A 20,091-nucleotide genomic window follows, 5' to 3' on the forward strand; every position below is an offset into this window, starting at 1 on the left:
ACTACTCTACCAATCTTTACATCATCTGCAAATTTAGATATAACACCTCTATTCCTTCATCAATGTCATTTATTAAAATCAAAAACAACAGTGGTCCTAATACTGATCCTTGGGGAACCCCACTTCTTATGTCAACCCAATCTGAGGAATAACCATTTATCACAACCCTCTGCCTCCTGCCCTGAAGCCATCCAGCTATCCATCTAAGGATTTTTCCCTGTTATTCCAACCTGTTCCAGCTTATAAAGTAACTGCTCATGTGGGACTGAGTCAAATGCTTTGCTGAAATCCAAATAAACAATGTGTAAATTATTCACTAAATCCAGCTCTTGAGTGACCCTGTCACAATAGCTAACCAGATTAGTTAAACATGATTTTCCCTTTATAAAACCATGCTGAGTATCATTGAGAATTCCATTTCTATCTAAATGATCTTGAATTCCACCCTTGATCATTGTCTCCATGATTTTCCCTACTACTGAAGTTAGACTAACCAGCCGGTAATTTCCCACTTCACTCTTAGAACTGCCCTTATGTGTTGGAGATATGTTGGCACTTTTCCAATCCAACAGAATCACTCTCGAGTCCAGTGATGCTCTCATAATTAGCCTCAATGGGTCAATGCACTCACTTGCCGCCTCCATTAAGATTATAGGGTATATGTCATCAACCCCAGCAGCCTTACCGCCTGTAGGCTCAAAAGTTTTTCATTAAATAAACATGTGAAATTTAAACATCATTAATTACATTTTTTTCAACTACACTCCCATAATTTGATGATGACGCAAAGGGTTTTTGATGCAAATCATGAATGATGCAAAGGGTTTTTCTTCTGTAAATATCAATGCAAAATAACTGTTGGGTTTATCTGCAACTTCAGCTCGAGTATCTAATACTATACCACATTCATTACATAAGGATCTGATCTGGTTTGTCCTTCTCATCTTTGCATTTATATATGTGAAGAATTTCTTATCCCCCCCTCTTTGTTCTCTTTGCCAGCGATTTCTCATAATCAGCATTTTCCAGCCTAACCTTTTCTGTGGCACCATTACAGATCAATTTGTAGCTGTTATAGGCTTCAGTACTTTTTATTGCTCTCTAACTTTTCCATGCCATCTTTTTCTGCTCAAATTAATCTGGCAACTTCATTATTCATCCAACTTGGAATCTTCCTCGTGAAGTATTTTTTTAAGGGTATATAAGCATTCATTGCTTTGCCTTTAAATACTGCTACCTCTCTCTCTCTCTCTCTCTCTCTCTCTCTCTTTTCATCATCCACTGAAGACCTCAGTGATCAGTTCCTGCTAGTGGTTCCTGTATTGTCAGCCCTGTTATGTCATCTGGTTCATGGGTGATTATGAGATCTCTAGTATTCTTTTCCTTAGTACTTTCCCTGACATGTTGATACAAATAGCAATCATCTAGATGATTTAAAAATTTTGTCCCCCCATGTGGAGTTTCCTTCCCATTTGCTCCGATTAATTAGAGGCAATTTAAAATCACCCATAATAAGACATTCACACTTACTTGCCCATTCCATTTGAATGTAGAGGCTCTCATCATAATCTTCACAATAATTTGGCCTGCAGATTACTCCCACTCTCATTATACCTTTGCTTCCAACAATCTCACACCATACAGCTTCTATACTAGCATGTGAAATGTCTGGATCTGGGAAAGCTTTCTTCACACTCAGGCTGCTTTTGATAAGAAGCATGACCCCACCACCCTTTCTATCTTCCCTATCCTTCCTAATTACATTATACACATCGTACTGAAACTCATCATCCCATAACTACAGGTGGCACCATGTTTCTGTAAGCCCTATTATGTCAGCTTTACTTGTCCTAACCAGCAGTTTGAATTCACTCATTTTATTGATGACACTTCTGACATTACTGTATAAACAATTAAAACTTGGTGTTCCTGTATAGTTAACTACCCTGACTAATCCCATAAAGTTATTTAAGCTTGCTTCCCTGGCATTAGCTGCCCGCTCATTTGAAATGTTTCTGCCCTCAGAAAATCTTGCTAATATGTTCTGTTGCGGTAACAAACAAGAACTCTTGAGGTATGCGCAAGTGTTAATTTGACCAATATTATCAGATAAACGCATATCAATATTACCCTTGTCCCCACAAACAAGCAGTTTCCCCTGAACCTTTAAGGTATCCTCAAAAATATTGGCCAAAACTCTTGCACCATCTTTTTTTAAATGAATCCCATCTCTATAAAACAGATTCCTTCTACCTACAATATGGGCCAAGCTGATAGAAATTTCCCCCCAAAAGCCTTGCAGAGTCCAAGTCTTGAATTAATGCACAAGGTTTTCAGCATATAATCCTTCAATGTATAATTGAACATGTATGAATTTATGATATTTCTGGATATGGAGTACACAATATAACCAAGAATACACCCAGTTAACTGACATAACATGGCCTAGCTAGTGCTTCCCACATACGCACTATTCAAACTCCTTTCATCACTAACTGGCAGAGAACAGGCAGAAAGAGTATAGACAGCTGATCTGGATGCCTCCTAGAGAATTGCCAACAGGACTGTATCCATCAGCCAGCTTGTAAATACCATTTTAACGTAGCATCTTCAAAATATAAAGAATATTGGATCTTGCCATGATGCCCATCCTAACCCACTGCAGCCATGATTCAAACTGCATCACAGAAGAGATAAGGAAGATGCTGGAACTTTGCTCTGCAGAGAGAATAAACATGGTATTTGCCTTCCAGTCTCCAATCAGCAAAGTGGTAGTAATGCACTGGGTGATAAATAATGTCAGCGTTTTTCTATGTGATGTCGTTGCCACACCTCGATACCACCTTCCTTTGGTTAACTCTTGTAATGTCACCTCCAGTATACTGGATGCAGCATTTCTGACTTTGCACATGGATATATACCAAGGTCCCACAATATGTGCAAACATAAGATATGCTTGTCTCAGAACAACCGGACATGGCCAAAATTCAGCCCACTTAATTCATGAGTGCAGTCTGAATAACAGCTCCCATCAGCAATTTAGACTACCAGATAGCAGTGCTGGATGTCATAATTGGAAGAACATCTGAGAAAACCCTCAGTGGCCATGTATCTTATGGATTGCTGTCCTGGAAATTGCACAGATCTTACTTAGCTGCCCTGGACTAAAAAGAAAATTTATTTATTTATTTATTTATTTTATTATTATTATTTTTTTTTTTTTTTTTGGTTGGAGGAGAGAGTTCCTAAATACCTCACAGACTCTCCCTATGGTTATTACTTGTCATACAAGCTGTCATATCAAGTGCAAGAGCAAAAAATATAAGTTCTAATGTTCCCTTAGAAATTTTTATGTCTGGCTTGTTGTTGTTGTTGTTGTTGTTGTTATTTGGTTTTCAGGAGCATTAGCAGCTAAGGTCATATTGCTCTGGGGATATGCGGTGGTCATTCCCTGACTTTTCTGCATCCTCCGTATTTGGTGGTCACGGGCTCAAACCCCAGTCTAATCAAGAAGTGTGTGTGCTACGCACTGCTGCTCCTGCCCACCTGGCTATGGAGGCACCCTATGTCTGGCAATGCCAAGCTGCTCACCTCAACTACTTCTGCATTTACAATCTTTGTTGCTACAACAAATGCTGTCTCTGTTCTTCCATCTTAAATATTTAAAAATACCAATCACCTTATAAAGTGTTCAAATAACTGATATCTCAACTCATGCTCTGAAATCTTATTATCATATGAGATGTACTGAAAAGGAAAAAAAATTGCGTGAACAAAGAAGCTCTTGCTTCACATTATTTAAAGCTCAACATCTGAAGAGTACTTTGCAGTATGTGAAGCTTACTTCACATACTGCAAAGTACTCCTCAAATGTTTCATACCATGACAACACAGCATGATCTCACATTTAACTTAAGCTCAACAAAGCTTCTATTGTTGCAAACAGTTAGCATAGCAATAAGCATGATACACAGAAATACGTAGAGACAAAGAAATACAGTAGCCTGTCGAAATAACAGCACCCCAAATAATGAAATATTCGAGCTAACGGCACATTGAAATTGGATGTTTACATACAGTGCAGATTAGGGCTTGCATAAAACCGAGAAATTTCAAAACCGAGTTTAACCGAAGTTTACTCTTAAAACCGGTTTTAATACTGATTTACTCAGACTTAGGGAAAATAATTAAAAGCTTATAACACAGGTATTTATTTTATCTTGGGTAGATTGTACAAATCGTAATCAAATCTTTTAAACAAAATCTATCACCTCTTATAGTAAAAAAAACATAAAAAAATTAAAATGCTCCAAAAAAGTAACCAGCTTGAGATTATACAAAATTACAAATTGTATTCAAATCCTTTGAATAAAAACTATTTTCTCGTATAGTAAACAAAAAAATAATAAGCCCTATAATAATAATAATAATAAATAAATAAAAATAACGTGAAAAAAAACAGCTTGGGGAAATTACTTTACTATTTATTGCTCAGATTTTTTCTGAAAATGATCCTTTAAAAACACAGTATATTAAGCATTTTTCCTGATAGACTTGACCTTATTTTTGTGTTAAAGAGACCAGTGATCGAAAACATTCTCTCAGATTGGACACTTGTTGGTTTAATGGTCAGCAGTGCTCTATAAACTTTCTCCAGCTTTTCACTTCTACTGCTAGTTGCCTCCAAAATTTTAAATTCTTTGCTGATTTCCAATTCACTCGGATATTTTGAAGGCTCTTCAGTTAATCTCTTTATTACACTATTACATACTTCGCATGAGTGTATCTCCAACAGCAGAACTAGACGAGTCTTTGTTTACTTCTAAGAACAGTTCGTTTATTTTCAGTTTCTTCATTCAACGCTAAGACACCTTCAGAATGTTTTGCAAATAATCTCTGATAAATCTCTTCAGCATGCTTTTTCAAAACTTGCTTACTTGGAAAATCAGAAGTTCTTGAACCTGAATCTTCTTTCCTAAACTTTTTGGGGTTGTGTAGATAGCTCAGCAAAGCCACAGTTTGGCAATTTCGTCTTGCATTGTAATGCTGCAAAGGGCTTTGGTGAAACTTTAAAGCAAATGGATTTTCTGCTGTATCAAGCTCAGCAAGCAGAAATTCTATTGGAGACTCTGCTTTAAGTAAGTTTATCTTCTGAGGTTATAGCCTTCAGAATCATTTCAACTGGTCGCTAAGTTTCACATAGCAATTCAAGTGTTTTCCAGTCATCGTCAGACACGGCTTCAGTTGACAGTACTGCACATAGAGCATTTGGAATGCAATTTTTCAATTTCAAAAATCTCTCAATCATATAGAATGTGCTATCCCATCTAGTCTTGCAATCTAATATAAGTTTATATTCTTTCCCATTAAATTTTGCTTTAACAAAATTTTGTAATACGTCACTTTTGGTAGGCGATTTTTGAAAAAGCTTGCAAATTTTTCTGACTTTGTTAATAGTTTGTGCAATATTGGCCATTGGATTGAAGAAATAAATTAGCTCATTGGTAAAGTCGGTTTGATAAAGCATGCCTTGCTGTCTTTCTTCAACTTCTTCATCATCACTACTTTCTTCATTATTTTCATTTTCTTCATTGTCTTTGGGAGACTCAGAGATTGTGGAACCATAATTGATTGCTATTTCATAAAGTACATCTATAACTGACAGACGTATACAATGGACTATACATTGTTAATGATTAGGCGTAATTCGCTTGCCAAACTTAATCATCATTGCTGCTCCATCGGTGGTGCAGGCAACAATATCCTCATCCAAGTTCAAACCAAATTCCTTCAAGAGTCCATTCACAATATGCTCAGTTCTTCTGCTATCAAGTGAACCATTAATCTCAATAAGACCTAACGACCAATGATTGTCTTTTGAATGCACATTTATATTCATATACCTTTTATTTTGTATAAACGTATATTCGTCTAGCGTCAATGAATACCGGGCACCCAAAACCAATGATTTTTGAAATGCTGAATGAGTTTTTCTTTCTTAGTTTTATAATAATTCAGAACCATATTTTTAATTCCATTCACTGAGGCTGGTGGTAATTTATCATATTTATTTCTCTGAAGGTGAAGGCTTGATTGTATAAACTCACTCTTGGCAATTGAATTAAAAGAAAATCCATCTAAAGCAGCTAATTTTGAAATCTCTTCTTCCATAGATTTTTTAACGATAAAGTTTTCTAATGTTCTTACCATTTTTACGGGAGGTTCACTGTTATCTTGTTTAATGTCAATCTGATGCATTTTCTTTAAATGTAACATCAAAGATGATGTAGATCCTCCAGACGACTTCATTATCTTCTGACATTTCGAACATAGTGCTTCATCTTTGCTTTTTCGAGCAAAATAATTCCATACATTTGATTTCATCTTAGACATATTAAGAGTAATAAATATTAATTAGTAGGAATTTATATCACCGACAATTTTAAATAAAAATATTGAAGATAACAAAGGCACAATACTATGCGTCACTCCCGCAAGCACTAAATGAAGAGTCTAAACGAGGCAAGCTTCAAAATTTTCACGAAATAAATTTTTTATTTTTTTACTTGCAATTTTTTTCCCCAATTAAATCTATTGTATTTTTGGTGAAGCTGCTTTTTGGAGGACAATTGATCGCAAATTTAATAGGAATAAAGAAGCAAAAAACTTTCTACGATTGAAATTTGATGCAATATTCAGCGAATCTGTTTCTAGTGGGTTACGATCAATAAGGCGCGTTCATTAACTTGCCTGGCAAACAAGATAGATGGAACGGAGAAATGTTGAGCATTTTCTTTTACGCTATCGCTCCGACTCACTCAGTCGTAAATGAGTACACCTGCATCGTGCCATGATACAGGTGGGAAGATAAAAGGTACCCCTCCTAGATTTGGGCCACTTGCCCATGAGGTTCGTATCTAAACATAAAATAAAATAAAATACATGTTTAAAACATAAAGCAATTGAACAATCCAGACAAACGAACAAACAAAAGAAAAACAAAAAAACTATATTCGAGGGCTAACTAAGAAAATATTCGAATCCGGTTTTAGAAGCTTGGTTTCGGTTTTAACAACTCAATATGAAAACCGGTTTGCAAGCCCTAGTGCAGATGTCTAGCAGTGCTGAAAAAGAAAATGACAGGTCATGTGATTACTGAATTTGTTTAGGTTCGCCATTTTTAAAGTGAATTCTGTACTGATATCACAGATTATACCGCTGTTTTACATTTATTTTAAATTAAAAACCCCTCACTATGGCTCCTAAAGTTAATAAACCTCATACAGAGAATAAAAGAAGAAGAACATTAAAGCTTAGCGACTAACTTGATATAATCCAAACTATTACATTAGGGTCACCAGGAAAGTTAATTCATATACCCATGTGTATTATGTCTGTAAATTGTGTGTGTTTTCTGGTCAATTTGCCTGGACGAAAAACCCTTGCTATCTATGCCTGAGACTGACAGCCACGGAGTGAAAAAAAAAAAAAAAGCAGTGTGTGTGTGTGTGTGTGTGTGTGTGTGTGTGTGTGTACCCTGTACGCACGAAAGATGTTTCATTTTATGTTAAAACATCTATGGCACCATTAGAGTAAAACCGTTTAATTTTTGAACGGTTTGATTGAAACTTACTTACGCTACTTACTTTCATTATTTAGACGTTCGATGTTGATCAAAATCTTACATTTTATTCTTGTATATTATCGTGAAATCTTATCGAAATTGTAAACCGTTTAAATTTTTGAACGGTTTGATCAAAACTTACTTATTTATGCTACTTAGAAGGTTGATGTTGATCAAAATCTTGAGAAGTAGATTTTATTAAAGTCTGCATTTTATTCTTGCATAATATTACTACCCACTTTCTTGCATAATATTCTGCTTTTATTCTTGCATAACATTACTACCCGCTGCTTACTGTACAAAATCAACATTAGTGACTGAGTTGGTGTCATTTAGTTAGTGACTGAGTTAGCAACGTTGGCGCCATTTAGGAAGTGATACACTTCCGTTACAAGAAAACTTCGTCACCAATCGATTTTACTCTAGTGCCACCATAGATGTTTATACATCAAAATCGCATAAAAGTTCCTCATGTCATCGACGGGATCCAAAACCCGGGCCTTTTCCACCCAGTGTGGAGAGGATGGTGACAATATCACTGTGCTACCTGCAGAGACTGAACTTGATATAATAAAGAGAAATAGAATGGGGCATAAGCAGGAGTGTATTAATGGCAGAATATAACATTGGATTGTCAACATGTTTATGTTTTTTATGTGCAGTTAATAACATTGCATTCTTAATCTCTCTATTTCTGATTTAAATAAATTAAAAATAAACTTTCTAGATAACGGAGAAATTGAAATAACGGCATCTTGAATCCCCGAAGGTGCCATTATTCTGAAACTCTACTGTATTTGAGCTTTTACATTAATAATGTTTCCAAAAAAACTATGGAAAGAAATTGAGCAAAAGAGACAGTGAATAAAGAAAACATTTTCTCTTAAAAAGTAAACGCTCTGGTCTCTCAAGAATATGCTTACACACTAAAGATGTATTCAAAGAGTAGTATTCTATCTGTGTGCCCTATATTGCAAAAAAAAATATATATATATCAATGTCTGGTACTAAATATTAAATTATAAAAATTAAAATTATTATTATAGCATCATTACTTGTTTTTTTTTAATATTTTTACTCTATTTTTATATTCATTTTACTATCAAAATATTTTCACTCTTTCAAATATCAAATAGAAATCAAAATACATACGCAAACAGGCAGGAAATCCAAAATATCCATCTACACAGTGGTCACAATTTTTACCAGAATAATTGGGCTTGCAAGGACATTGGCCTCCGCCAACTTCACACACAGGGCCTAACGTGCCATTAATATTACAATCACAAGGTCGACAAACTGGATATCCATAAAAACCAGTATTACACTTATCACAGTAAGGAGAAAGGTATTCCAAGCGACATTCACATTGTCCACTACCATCAGCACAGTTTCCAGTAGAATATGACAAATCACAATTGCAAGCTAATAGGAGTGGAAGGGAAAAAACCTTGAATTTTTTTATATGTACACAAGTAAAATTAAGCATAAAATAAATGTTTTTCTTTTCTCTTTATTTTTAACTGACAAAGAATCAAAATTCCAAAATTTAGCCATTTTGTAAAAAAAAATGACTCATACTAACTAGGCCAGAAATAGTATTAATAATTTCTGATACAGTAACTTAACTATTACATTAAATCCACATATCTTTGGCTATTCTTCTAGCCCTTTTTCAATGCTGAGAAAAAGTATTTACATACAAAACCATACATTCAGAATGTTAATTTTACAATAGAGGAATATAGCTGCATTCATGCATAGACTGCATATAGTTCCAATCTGTATGCAATCACACGCGAAAAACAGTGGTAACTAAACTTCAACACGTCATGTTAATGAATTTCATTTCCAACTGGTTGAAATCAAGCTGGTCAGAAATGGTCTCCTACTGGATAAGTGCTGGATCATATGCTGTATCTGCTAGTGGTGGATGACAACAGCACACAGATCGTTGAAAGACAGTATCAAGCCTTCTGGTTCTTCGGTCATCTTTTTGGCCATCAGGTGTCGCTTGGTGAAGACAGACTTCTGTAGCTGCTACAAGCCAATAAGTTTTCATTGAAATTTTATCATATATTTTATTAGTTAGCATATTAATTTGTGTTTTACAAATAGGTTAAATAAGCTTAGTGGCATTCGTTACTTAATTTTTTAAATTTAGCTAGTGATTTTGTACATTACAACTCGCTGCTCCTACAGCTATCCTAGCGGTGTTTTTGGCATTAATACTGTAGCATAACCAGCAGCAAAGAAGAATAGGTTCAAATTGTAATAAATAAGTATTCTGAAGGGTTTAAAAATCTTTTCGGCATATATCTGTTGTATTTTTTGATTAGTTGACAGATTAATTTCTGTTTTACAAATTGATTAAGTAGGCTTAGTGGCTTAGTAGCATTCATTAGCATATTTTTTTAAATTTAGCTAGTGACTTCGTAAGTTACAACTCACTACTCTTATCGCTATCGTATTAGTGTTTTGGCTGGAATATCGTGGTGTAATCAGTACCGTAGAAGAATAGTAGAGTTTTAATTGTAATAAATAAGTATTTTGAATATGATTAAAGAGGCCTGTGTGCTCTGGATTCATTATATTACTAAATTACAGTTGCTCAGAGCGAAACGGATACAAAAATACAGATTGTGACAGGTTTAATAATAGGAAATATACATACGTTATATTAGATTAGATACAAAGCTTTCGGTTGTTTAGTTAACCTTCTTCAGTTGAAATGAAATGACAGTTAGAATGGAGGCGTGTACTGCCAATCTTGTACGTGAAGTGTGTGGCTAATTGTTTGATGTTGAAGCCTGTGGCTGTGATGTATGTGGACGTGGCCGCGTTTGTCAATGGACAGGATCTTTGCTTCGGTGATAGGGTGGATTTGACAACCACTGTTCCTGTTCACTGAGGTATTGGAGCATTTGATGTTTAACGACTCCAACCAGGCGTGGCGCAGATAGTGGCAGGACTTATCCACAATCACGACATCGCGGTGTGGGTCAATATCATGATGGGTTGCCCAAACATGTTTGGCAATAGCTGAGTGCTCTACATCCGCTAAGTGCATTGCTCTTTTGTGTTCGGAAAGGTGTTTTTCGGGCCGTCTCCCAGTTTCCCCGATGTAGCAGCTAGCGCAGTCACGGCAAGAGATGCGGTAGACTAATCCGCTCTGTAGTAGGGTGGGGACAGGTGTTTTTAACTTAGAGATGAGGGATCGTAATTTCCTGCCTGGGAGTTGTACGCACTTTATCCCATGTGATTTTAAGATTCTACAGACCTGTTGTGATAGGTTTGGGTAGTATGGGATAAAGGCGCTCGTGGCTGAGTCATCACCTTGGATGTTTCTGTCGGTTGCTACGCGGTCGCGTGTCTGTAGGTCACACCTGTCAAGGGTATTGATGGGATAGCCACACCTCGTAAGATCCACCTTGACTTTAGTGATTTCGGTGCGCCTCTCATTTACAGAGCTAGAGTGTGTCCAGGCGTGAGTTAGTAAGGTTCATGCAGTGACAAGAAGATGGCTACGTGCGTGTGCGGACCGGAAGTTGGTAAATTGGCCAGCACACATAGGTTTACGATGGACTGTTGTCTTCAAGCACGTGCCCTCGCGCCGGACAAGGGTGTCTAAGTATGGTATGGTGTTGTTCCTGTCACATTATTAAACCTGTCACAATCTGTATTTTTGTATCCGTTTCGCTCTGAGCAACTGTAATTTAGTAATATAAGTATTTTGAATGTTTTAATCACTTTTTGGGCATATATCTTTTGTATTTAGCTAAGATATAACAAATCTAGCATTGTGATTGTTACGGTATGTGGTAACTTGATAACGTATATCTCGAATTTGAGAGTAAAGGTATAACGTAAAACTATAGCAGAATACATATTACTGCATTAGCTTAGTATAGAATTGTATAGTCAAGTATAGTATAGTAAATTAATCGATTAAATTTATTAACCTTATTAATTTTCATTGTTAATTAATTAAATCGTATTTAAACAGAAATAGTGCAGCAGACTAGAGCAGCAAAGCAATGTGCACGAAGTAGCGGGAGTGCTGTGGCTCGGGGGAGAACTTAAGGGGGCAATTCTCCAACACATCACACCCTAAAGAAATGTGCACCTTGTGAAATGTTTGCAGACTTTCTGGGACGGGACATAATGTTGCCAAGGGGGTGTGTGCTCGATGTAAGCAGTGTGAAGAATTTAGGTGCCAACTCATCGTTGTTGTGGGCCTTTAAGAGAGATTGGAGAACAGGACAGATGCCCTCGAAGGACTTACATTGGAGGACCCATCAAGCTCTCAGCTGCCCACCTCAAAGCCAGAGCTAGCACTTGATCATCACACAACACAGCAGCAACATTCAAAGCAGAATGCACTGGTCCCAAAGGAGCCAGTTATTGTTGGTGACTATTGTCAGGGAGATGGGAAACATATTGTGCAAAAAAGGATAGGTGAAATAGGTTGTTGTTGTTGTTTGGTTTTTAGGAGCATTAGCAACTAAGGCCATATTGCTCCGGGATATGCGGTGGTCATTCCCTGACCTTTCCGCATCCTCCGTATTTGGTGGTGACGGGCTCGAACCCCGGTCTAATTAAGAGGCGTGTGCTACGCACTGCTGCTCCTTCCCACCTGGCTACGGAGGCACCGGTGAAATAGGACCAGGGTATGATGTCTACCAGGGGCAAAAGATGACGACATTGTAGAGCAGATATCATCATTTGAGCACACACAGAGTAATATTGTTGTACACATTGGCACTAATGACATTAAGAGTAGGATATCTGTGGACTTAACCAAGTACAGGACAATGTTGAAAAAAAAAAGTCGCGAGTAAGGGTGAAATTTGAAAGTGACAGCAATTCTGCCTAGACATGATAGGAGGGAGTGTATGATGTCAATCAATTTGGCCATGGAGAGATTGTGTGAAAGGCTAATCGGATAGAATTTTTCTCAGTGTGTCTGTGCTTGTTAATAACAGAGATGTCTTCCACAGCGATGGGATACACTTAAACAGAAAGGGTGCAAGAATATTTGCTGAGGCTATTTAGGCAGTGTTAGGTGGGTCGGACAACTGTTAGGTTGGGTGGGGGTTTGCAGACTAATAGATTAACAGTAGCCAGAGGCAGAGGTGAAAGTAATTCTTGCAGTGCTTCTATAGGAATGAGCAGCATCCTGGAATGCAAGGTACTGGGGATTATAAGGGCAGCTGGGAGTTATCATGGAACAAGTAAATACATGGGGTGTGTTAGGGTAACTAACAGTAAGAATAGGTGTATGTATACTTGCATGTACACCAATGCTAGGAATATAGTGTGTGTGTTGTTGTTGTGGGATTTATTGGTGAAAGGGCTACTATGGCCAAATTGCCCCTGTTATTTTTGAAAATTCATCAATACATTATAGATGGGTCTAGAAGTGGTTGTATACATTGATCATTTTCAGATAAATAAACAATTCTGACAAATTGGCATCATCTCCTAGTATATGTTTTAGTTGCAGTGGTTTTTGTGAATTCAGTAGAGATCTGAAACATGCAATTCTAGCTGAATGGTAAAGTGGACACTCAATGATAATATGCTTCACGGTAAGTGTGGTACTACAAAGCGAGCAAAGTGGAGGATCTTCACCTAGCAGTAAAAATAAGTGTGTTAGATGTGTATGGCCAATTCGTGCTCTAGCAAGCACGACCTCTTTTAGCCTGTTTAATCGGGAACTGGATCTCCAAAGCTGTGGATTCTGTTTTATTTGAAGGAGCTTGTTATCTGTTTGGTGATGCCATATTTCAGACCATATCTCAGTGCATATCTGCCGTATGACTGTTGTATTCGGAATATGGAACTGGGATGTAATTGAAATAAGTAGGGTGTTTTGCTGCTTCATCTGCACGCTCGTTTCCTTGAATACCAACATGGCTGGGTATCCAGCAAAACGTGACAGTTTGCTTATTTTCACTGAGGTGATATAACTGAGATCTAATTTGTGGGATAAGTGGATGGAAATTTTGTGATTTATTCCGTAGGGCACTGACATCACTTAAAGAGTCAGTGTATATTATGATCTGGGTGTTTAGATGATTGTTGAGGACATTTAGAGTCATTTTGATTGCATACAGTTCAGCAGTAAAAACACTGCATTCATGTGGTAACTGGACAGAAACAGCGGTTGTAGGACTGATTACTCCAGCTCCTATGGATATATCAGTTTTGGAGTCATCTGTATATATTTGGAGACTACGAGCATTGGCCAATGCATGAGCCGCATGTAACTGTCTAATATTGTTGTTCGATAGGGATGTTTTCCCCACTGAAGAAAATAGTTATCGCAAAGAGGTGTATACATTGCCCATGGTGCTTGTACTGCATCTGCAGCTTGAGATATATTTCCAAGATAGATGCCCCAGTCTTCTGTTAACTCTTGTAGCCGGACACCTGCAGGTTTATTTTCATTGGGTTTGTTTCTGTATAAGTTTACCCACTGAGGTTCAAAGAGATATGTCCAGATGGAGTGAGAAGAGAGGCTACGTAATTTGGCTGCATAGCTAAGAAACAATACTTTTCTCCTGAGATTTAGTGGAGGCTCATTGGCATCTCTATATAAAACCTTTGTACTGGGGACATCTTAAAAGCTCCAGAGGCAATCCTCAGAGCACTATGTTGGACTGGATTGAGCCAAGCCAAAGCTGTCTTACGTGCAAAATCATAAACTGGAGCTCCATAGTCCAGACGAGATCTTATTAGGGTTCGATATAGATGCAGAAGCGTGAAGCGATCGGCTCCCCATGCCATGGAAGAGATAACTTTGAGGATATTTATCTTTTTCATGCACTGCGTCCGTAATTGCCTTATATGCGCCTGAAAATTAAGTTTAGTGTCAAGTACTAGTCCCAAGAACCGGATATTGTTGCTAAGTGGTAGTTGTTGGATTCCTAACCTTAGTTCAGGATCTGGCTGCAGCTGACGCTTTTTGCAAAAAGTGGATAGCAGTTGTTTTTGTTGCAGAGAGGCGATAGCCATTATGAGATGCCCATGATTGTATTTTGTTTATTGAGAGCTGCAATTGACACTTGATTGAGCGCATATTTTGTGAATGGCAGGATATTGTAAGGTCGTCTGCATATAGATAGGCGTCAACATTAACTGGAATGTTCTCTGTTCCATTGTTTAGCTTAACTGCAAAGAGCATCGCACTAAGAACTGAACCTTGTGGGACTCCTTCTTCTTGGACAAATGTGCAGGATAGAGAATTACAGTAATGCACTTGAAAGGTTCTGTTTTGTAGAAAGCCTGTATGATTAGTGGTAGCTGACCTCCGAGTCCTGTGGCATACAGATTTTGAAGAATGCCATAGCGCCAGGTGGTATCAAAGGCTTTCTCTATATCCAGACAGACCACGACAAGATGTTCTTTACGGATAAAAGCATTCCGTATGTTGGATTCTGCCTTGATCATAAGATCTAGAGTTGACCGATTTTTCTAAAACCGTACTGGTTCCTGTTCATTATCAAATGAGATTCTAGGTACCATACTAATCAAGCGTGAATCATTTTTTCTAATGTTTTACCAAGGCAACTACTAAGAGATATTGGCCGATAGTTTTGTGCATCTGATTGATCCTTTCCAGGTTTAGTAAAGGCTAGGACTATTGAGTGGTGCCAAGAAAGAGGGTAGTAGCCTTCAGAGAATATCCGGTTGAAATATATCAGTAATTAGTTCAGAGCTTTCTTCTTTAGGTGTTTGAGCATGATATAGTGTATTCCATCAGACCCTGGTGCACTATTAGCTGACTAGTTCGAGTAGTGTAAAAGGTCGATTATATGGAAGAGATGCCGTTGTTTTAAAGGTAAGCTTATGCTTTTCTGCGTTGGCTTTTATCTGTTTAAAGGCTGACTCATATGCGGATGTGGCAGAGATTTCAGAAAAGGATTCGGCTAGGGCGTTTGCAATTTCTATTGCAGAGGAGTAATCTTTACTCTTCCAACTTATAATACGTGTTGATTCCGGGTGAGATTTACCATTCAGCTTTTTAATTTTGTTCCAGATTTTTCTGCTCTCTGTATTTTTATTAATGGTGGAAGCAAACCGGATCCAAGAATCTTTTTTCGCTTTTTTCTGCACATAACGTGCCTTAGCTTTACGTTTCTTAAAATTTACCAGGTTGTCAGTTGTTGGATTCTTGCGAAATAGATTCCATGCTTTATTCTGTTCTTTTTTGGCATCACGGCATGCATCATTCCACCAGACATTGGCATGTCTATGAGGACTAACTCTGGTTTTGGGCATAGAGCAAGTTGCAGCTGTTTTTATCTGTGCAGTAATGTGGTCAGTAACATAATCTATAGGCTGGCTTTTGATGACTTGATCATCAAAGAAAATTGCATTGGTGAACTTGTTCCAATCTGCCTTGTTAAATTTCCATTTTATGTGGCTGGTTATATGTGAGGTTCTATTTGTTTGCAATTTGCAAATGATCGGATAATGATTACTATTCAGTGGGTTACTTAAAACTAACCACTGAATAAGTGGGAACAGTTTTGGAGAACATATTGATAGATCTATGGCAGTAGATACTCAGGTGGGAAAGTGGAAATAAGTGTTAGCACCAGTATTTAATAATGTGAGATTCTGATTGTCAAGAACTGTTTCAATGAGTTTTCCTCGTTTGTCTATCTTGGGAGATCGCAACATAGGATGGTGCCCATTGAAATCCCCTAGCAGAATGAAAGGGGATGAAAGCTGCTTTATAAAATCCTCCAGCTCTTTTACAGTAAATTCTTTGTTTGGGGAGAGGTACACAGAGACTACGGTTAGCATAAAACTGAAAACAATACGTACCGCTACATCCTCTAATGTGGTCTGTAGAGGGATTTGTTTGGTAGGAACCTTGTTGTCAATAAGTATGGCTATGCCTCCTCTTGTTGAGTTAGTGCTGCTGCTTCTGTCTTGTTGGTAAATACTATAGTTTTTGATCACTGGAGTCACCTGTGGAGTTACATTGGTTTGTTGCAGGCAGATGATAACTGGATTATGCTGTTTGATGAGATCATAAATGTCAAAAATATTGCTTCGTAGACCTCTATAGATCCATTGTATAATGTTCTGCATTATTTAGTTTTAGAGGTTGTAAATGGTTCTGTCTGTTTTTTGTATCCAGCCTGTTTGAATCGATCTAGTTTCATCCTTTCTTTTTTCCGGAAGGCAGGACGTCCAGTGTCCATGTCGTCTTCTGCGTGTAAATCTAAAATGGCCTCTTCTTGCAGGGTACCAGAATCTATATCTATATTTCCTGAGCATGGTTGGTCTGCAGTGTTTGACACTGATGCTTTCAATTTTGTAGTTTCTGGCAAAGTATCATTTGCAGTTGGTGGTACTGTTAGCGGATTATTGCTAGCGCAAGTTAATTTCCATTGTTCTGTAGATGGTGGTTGTGGGGACGAAAGCACTGATCGAGCCCAATCGGCAATTGAAATGGATGGGGATACTGTGACTGCTGTTTATGTACCAGTTGATTGATATTTTTTGGTTGCTGCAGCATAGCTAACTTCCAGTTGATTGATATTTTTTGGTTGCTGCAGCATAGCTAACTTCCAGTTGATTGATATTTTTTGGTTGCTGCAGCATAGCTAACTTTTGGCATGTTGAGCATAACTTGCTTCCTAGCTTCTTGGTAGGTGACCTTTTTTTCAACTTTGTATTTTTGGATGTTTTTTCCTAACCTCCAGAGTTCACATGCTTTTGAATACGCTGGGTGCTGGCCTTTACAATTTGGACATTGTGGTGTTTCTGCAGTGCAGTCTGTTTGTGAATGGGCTTTAGAGCCGCAGTTCGGGCAGGTAGGGTCCCCTCGACATACTGTTTGTGAGCATCCAAATTTTTGACATTTGAAACATCTGATTGGATTGGGAATGTAAGGACGTACTCGGCAGTTAAGGTTCCTAGTGGGAACAAGTTCACCATCTTTTTTTAACATTATTCGTTTGGCTTGAACGACTTTTTGCTCTTGCAATTCTTCTACTATCTCATCTTCAGCGACATTCATCAGATCCCACTCTGCTATTACTCCTTTGGAGCTATTTAATGTGGCATGAGGGGGTGACCTGTACAGGAATTCCGCCAAAAGTTGACAATTTCAGTAGTGCCTGGGAATGCTGATGTTTAGTTGTTTCAACTAGTAGATCTCCAGAACACAATCTTTTCACCATTTCCGGTGAACCAGCTACACTTTCTAAACATTTCTGAATTAGAAATGGTGAAAGGGCACTCATAGGTTTGGATGAAAGAGAATGCAGTATGAAGAATGTTGGATATTCCTGTTCATTCTCATTTTTCCGTAGTCTCTTAGATTGGGATGCGTCACATTCGGTTTCATTAATGTCATGACATGAGCATCTGGGCTCAAGTGCTGGGTAGTTGTCGCAATCCATGGTTGCTCCTTTTTGCCCCGGAGGATAACTTTTCCCCCCCAGGTTACCGGCCCCGCCACGTGGAGGCAGGAGTGTGTGTGTGTTATGGGTGTTTAATGGCACATAAGCTACACTGACTATACTGCGCCTGTAGCAATATAGTAAATAAATTTGATGAATTTCAAGTGTGCTGGTCAAGACATCAAAAGGGGATACTGTTGGGATAACAGAGACATGGCACACAGATACAAGCAGTGCAGAACTGGAATTTGGGGAGTATAATGTGTACAGAAAGGATAGACAAGACACGAAGGGAGGCTATGTTATGCTGTCACATAAAATCTAAGGAAGTGCATCCAATTGATTTTGGTGGACAATTCAATGTTGAATCAGTATGAAGTGACATAAGCACTTGGAAAGAGAAAATGAGAGTAGATGTGTGTTATAGGCCCAATGAATCTAATGAGCATAATGAGCAATTGTGCAGAGAAATAGTGGGCCAGTAAACCTAAATGACTTATAATGGGGGATTTTAACTTTCCGGTTTTGTGGGTTGGTCACTTGAACAATAGCAAGACTTTTGTGGATGATTTATTGGATGACTGTTTTCTACAGCAACATGTTCGAGAGGCAACCAGACAGAATAATACTTTTCATCTGATTATCAGCAGTGACTCTTCCTGCATTAATAATCTGCCGATAAAGGAACCACTAGGTGGCAGTAATCACAGTGTGCTGTGATTTACTCAAAGAGGTAACTACCATCAGGGGTAAAGGGAAAGGTTTTTGCTTTTGTCAGTTAACTACAGTGGTCCCAGAGATTTTTTAAATTCTATACAGTGGTATCAACTGATGATATTACCAAAGGTGAATTCTAAATGGGAGGAACCTTCAGAAACTTAATTTTGGAGGGTACTAGGCTTTTCATACCAACTATGAATATTGTTCAAGGTTTACGCTTATATGGATGTCATATGAATTAATGAAGTTTGTGGCAGAGAAGAAAAATGCATGGGATACATATAAATTAATGGGTGACATGGAAGCCTATGATAGATATAAGTTGATCTGTAACCAAGTCACAAAGGAGATTAGGCAGGCAAAGGCAAATTATGAAAAATCCTTGGCAAAGGATGCAAAGAAAAACAGAAAAGAGTTCTTTCCTTATGTAAATGCTAGAAGGAAAGGGTTGAATCAGATTGGTCCACTGGATATTGATGGTTCAACTGTTGATGATCCTGCTCAGGTGGCTAACAAACTAAACAAGTATTTTGCATCTACATTCACACAAGAGGAGTTATTCAGGAAAGGGAATGCCAGAGGTGAAGTAAACTCTGGCAGTGAGCTAGATGATTTTGTAATAACTGAGAGAAAAGTAGAGGAGATATTGTTAAGCATAAACATAAAAAAGGCACCCGGAGTGGATGGGATCTATCCAGTTATATTAAAGGAGGCAGCAAAGGAAGTAAGCAAACCCTTAGCCATAATTATGAGAACTTCTTTGGACTCAGGGGAGATACCCATAGACTACAGATGTGCAAATGTGACCCCAATTCACAAAGGATGATCAAAGGCTGACAAGTAATTATAGACCTGCGAGTTTAACTTCTGTTCCAGAAAATTTAATGAAGGCACTGTTTAAAGAAGCACTGCAGGATCATCTAGACAAGACTTCAGTTATAGCTCGGACACAGCATGGTTTTGTTAAGGGAAAGTCTTGCCTTTTGATACTGTTGCACATGGAAGACTACTGCACAAATTGGAGCAATGTGGCATTGGAGGCAGGGATGGGTGAGTGGGGGAAGACAGAGTGGTAATCAATGGACACTGCTCATCGTAGACTAATGTTATTAGTGTAGTTCCTCAGGGTTCAGTATTGGGTCCATTATTGTTTTCTGTATTTATAAATGATATTGATGATGGTATATCAAGCTTAATGTCCAAGTTTGCAGACGATACGAAGGTTGGCAAGGTTGTTAAGGACACTAATGACAGTACGCTGGATCTGGAGCAACAGGATCTAGAAAAGTTGAGAAGATGGGCTGAGAAGTGGCAAATGAA

The 20,091-nt window shown here is 37.9% G+C and overlaps 1 protein-coding gene across 1 annotated transcript in view; it reads right to left on the bottom strand.

Annotated features, from left to right (window-relative positions):
• The window catches only part of LanA (laminin subunit alpha), a 1,178,005-nt gene that overhangs the window by 982,348 nt on the left and 175,566 nt on the right, over positions 1 to 20,091 (bottom strand). Inside the window, exon 6 of the mRNA XM_090374120.1 lies at positions 8,777 to 9,049. Within this exon, the coding sequence (XP_090230246.1) occupies positions 8,777 to 9,049 (273 nt within the window). The remainder of the gene's footprint in view (positions 1 to 8,776; positions 9,050 to 20,091) is intronic.

Source organism: Mastigoproctus giganteus, chromosome 5 (genome assembly GCF_048544385.1).
Source record: "Mastigoproctus giganteus isolate SK-2022 chromosome 5, ASM4854438v1, whole genome shotgun sequence".
NCBI classification, from domain to species: Eukaryota; Metazoa; Arthropoda; class Arachnida; order Uropygi; family Thelyphonidae; genus Mastigoproctus; species Mastigoproctus giganteus.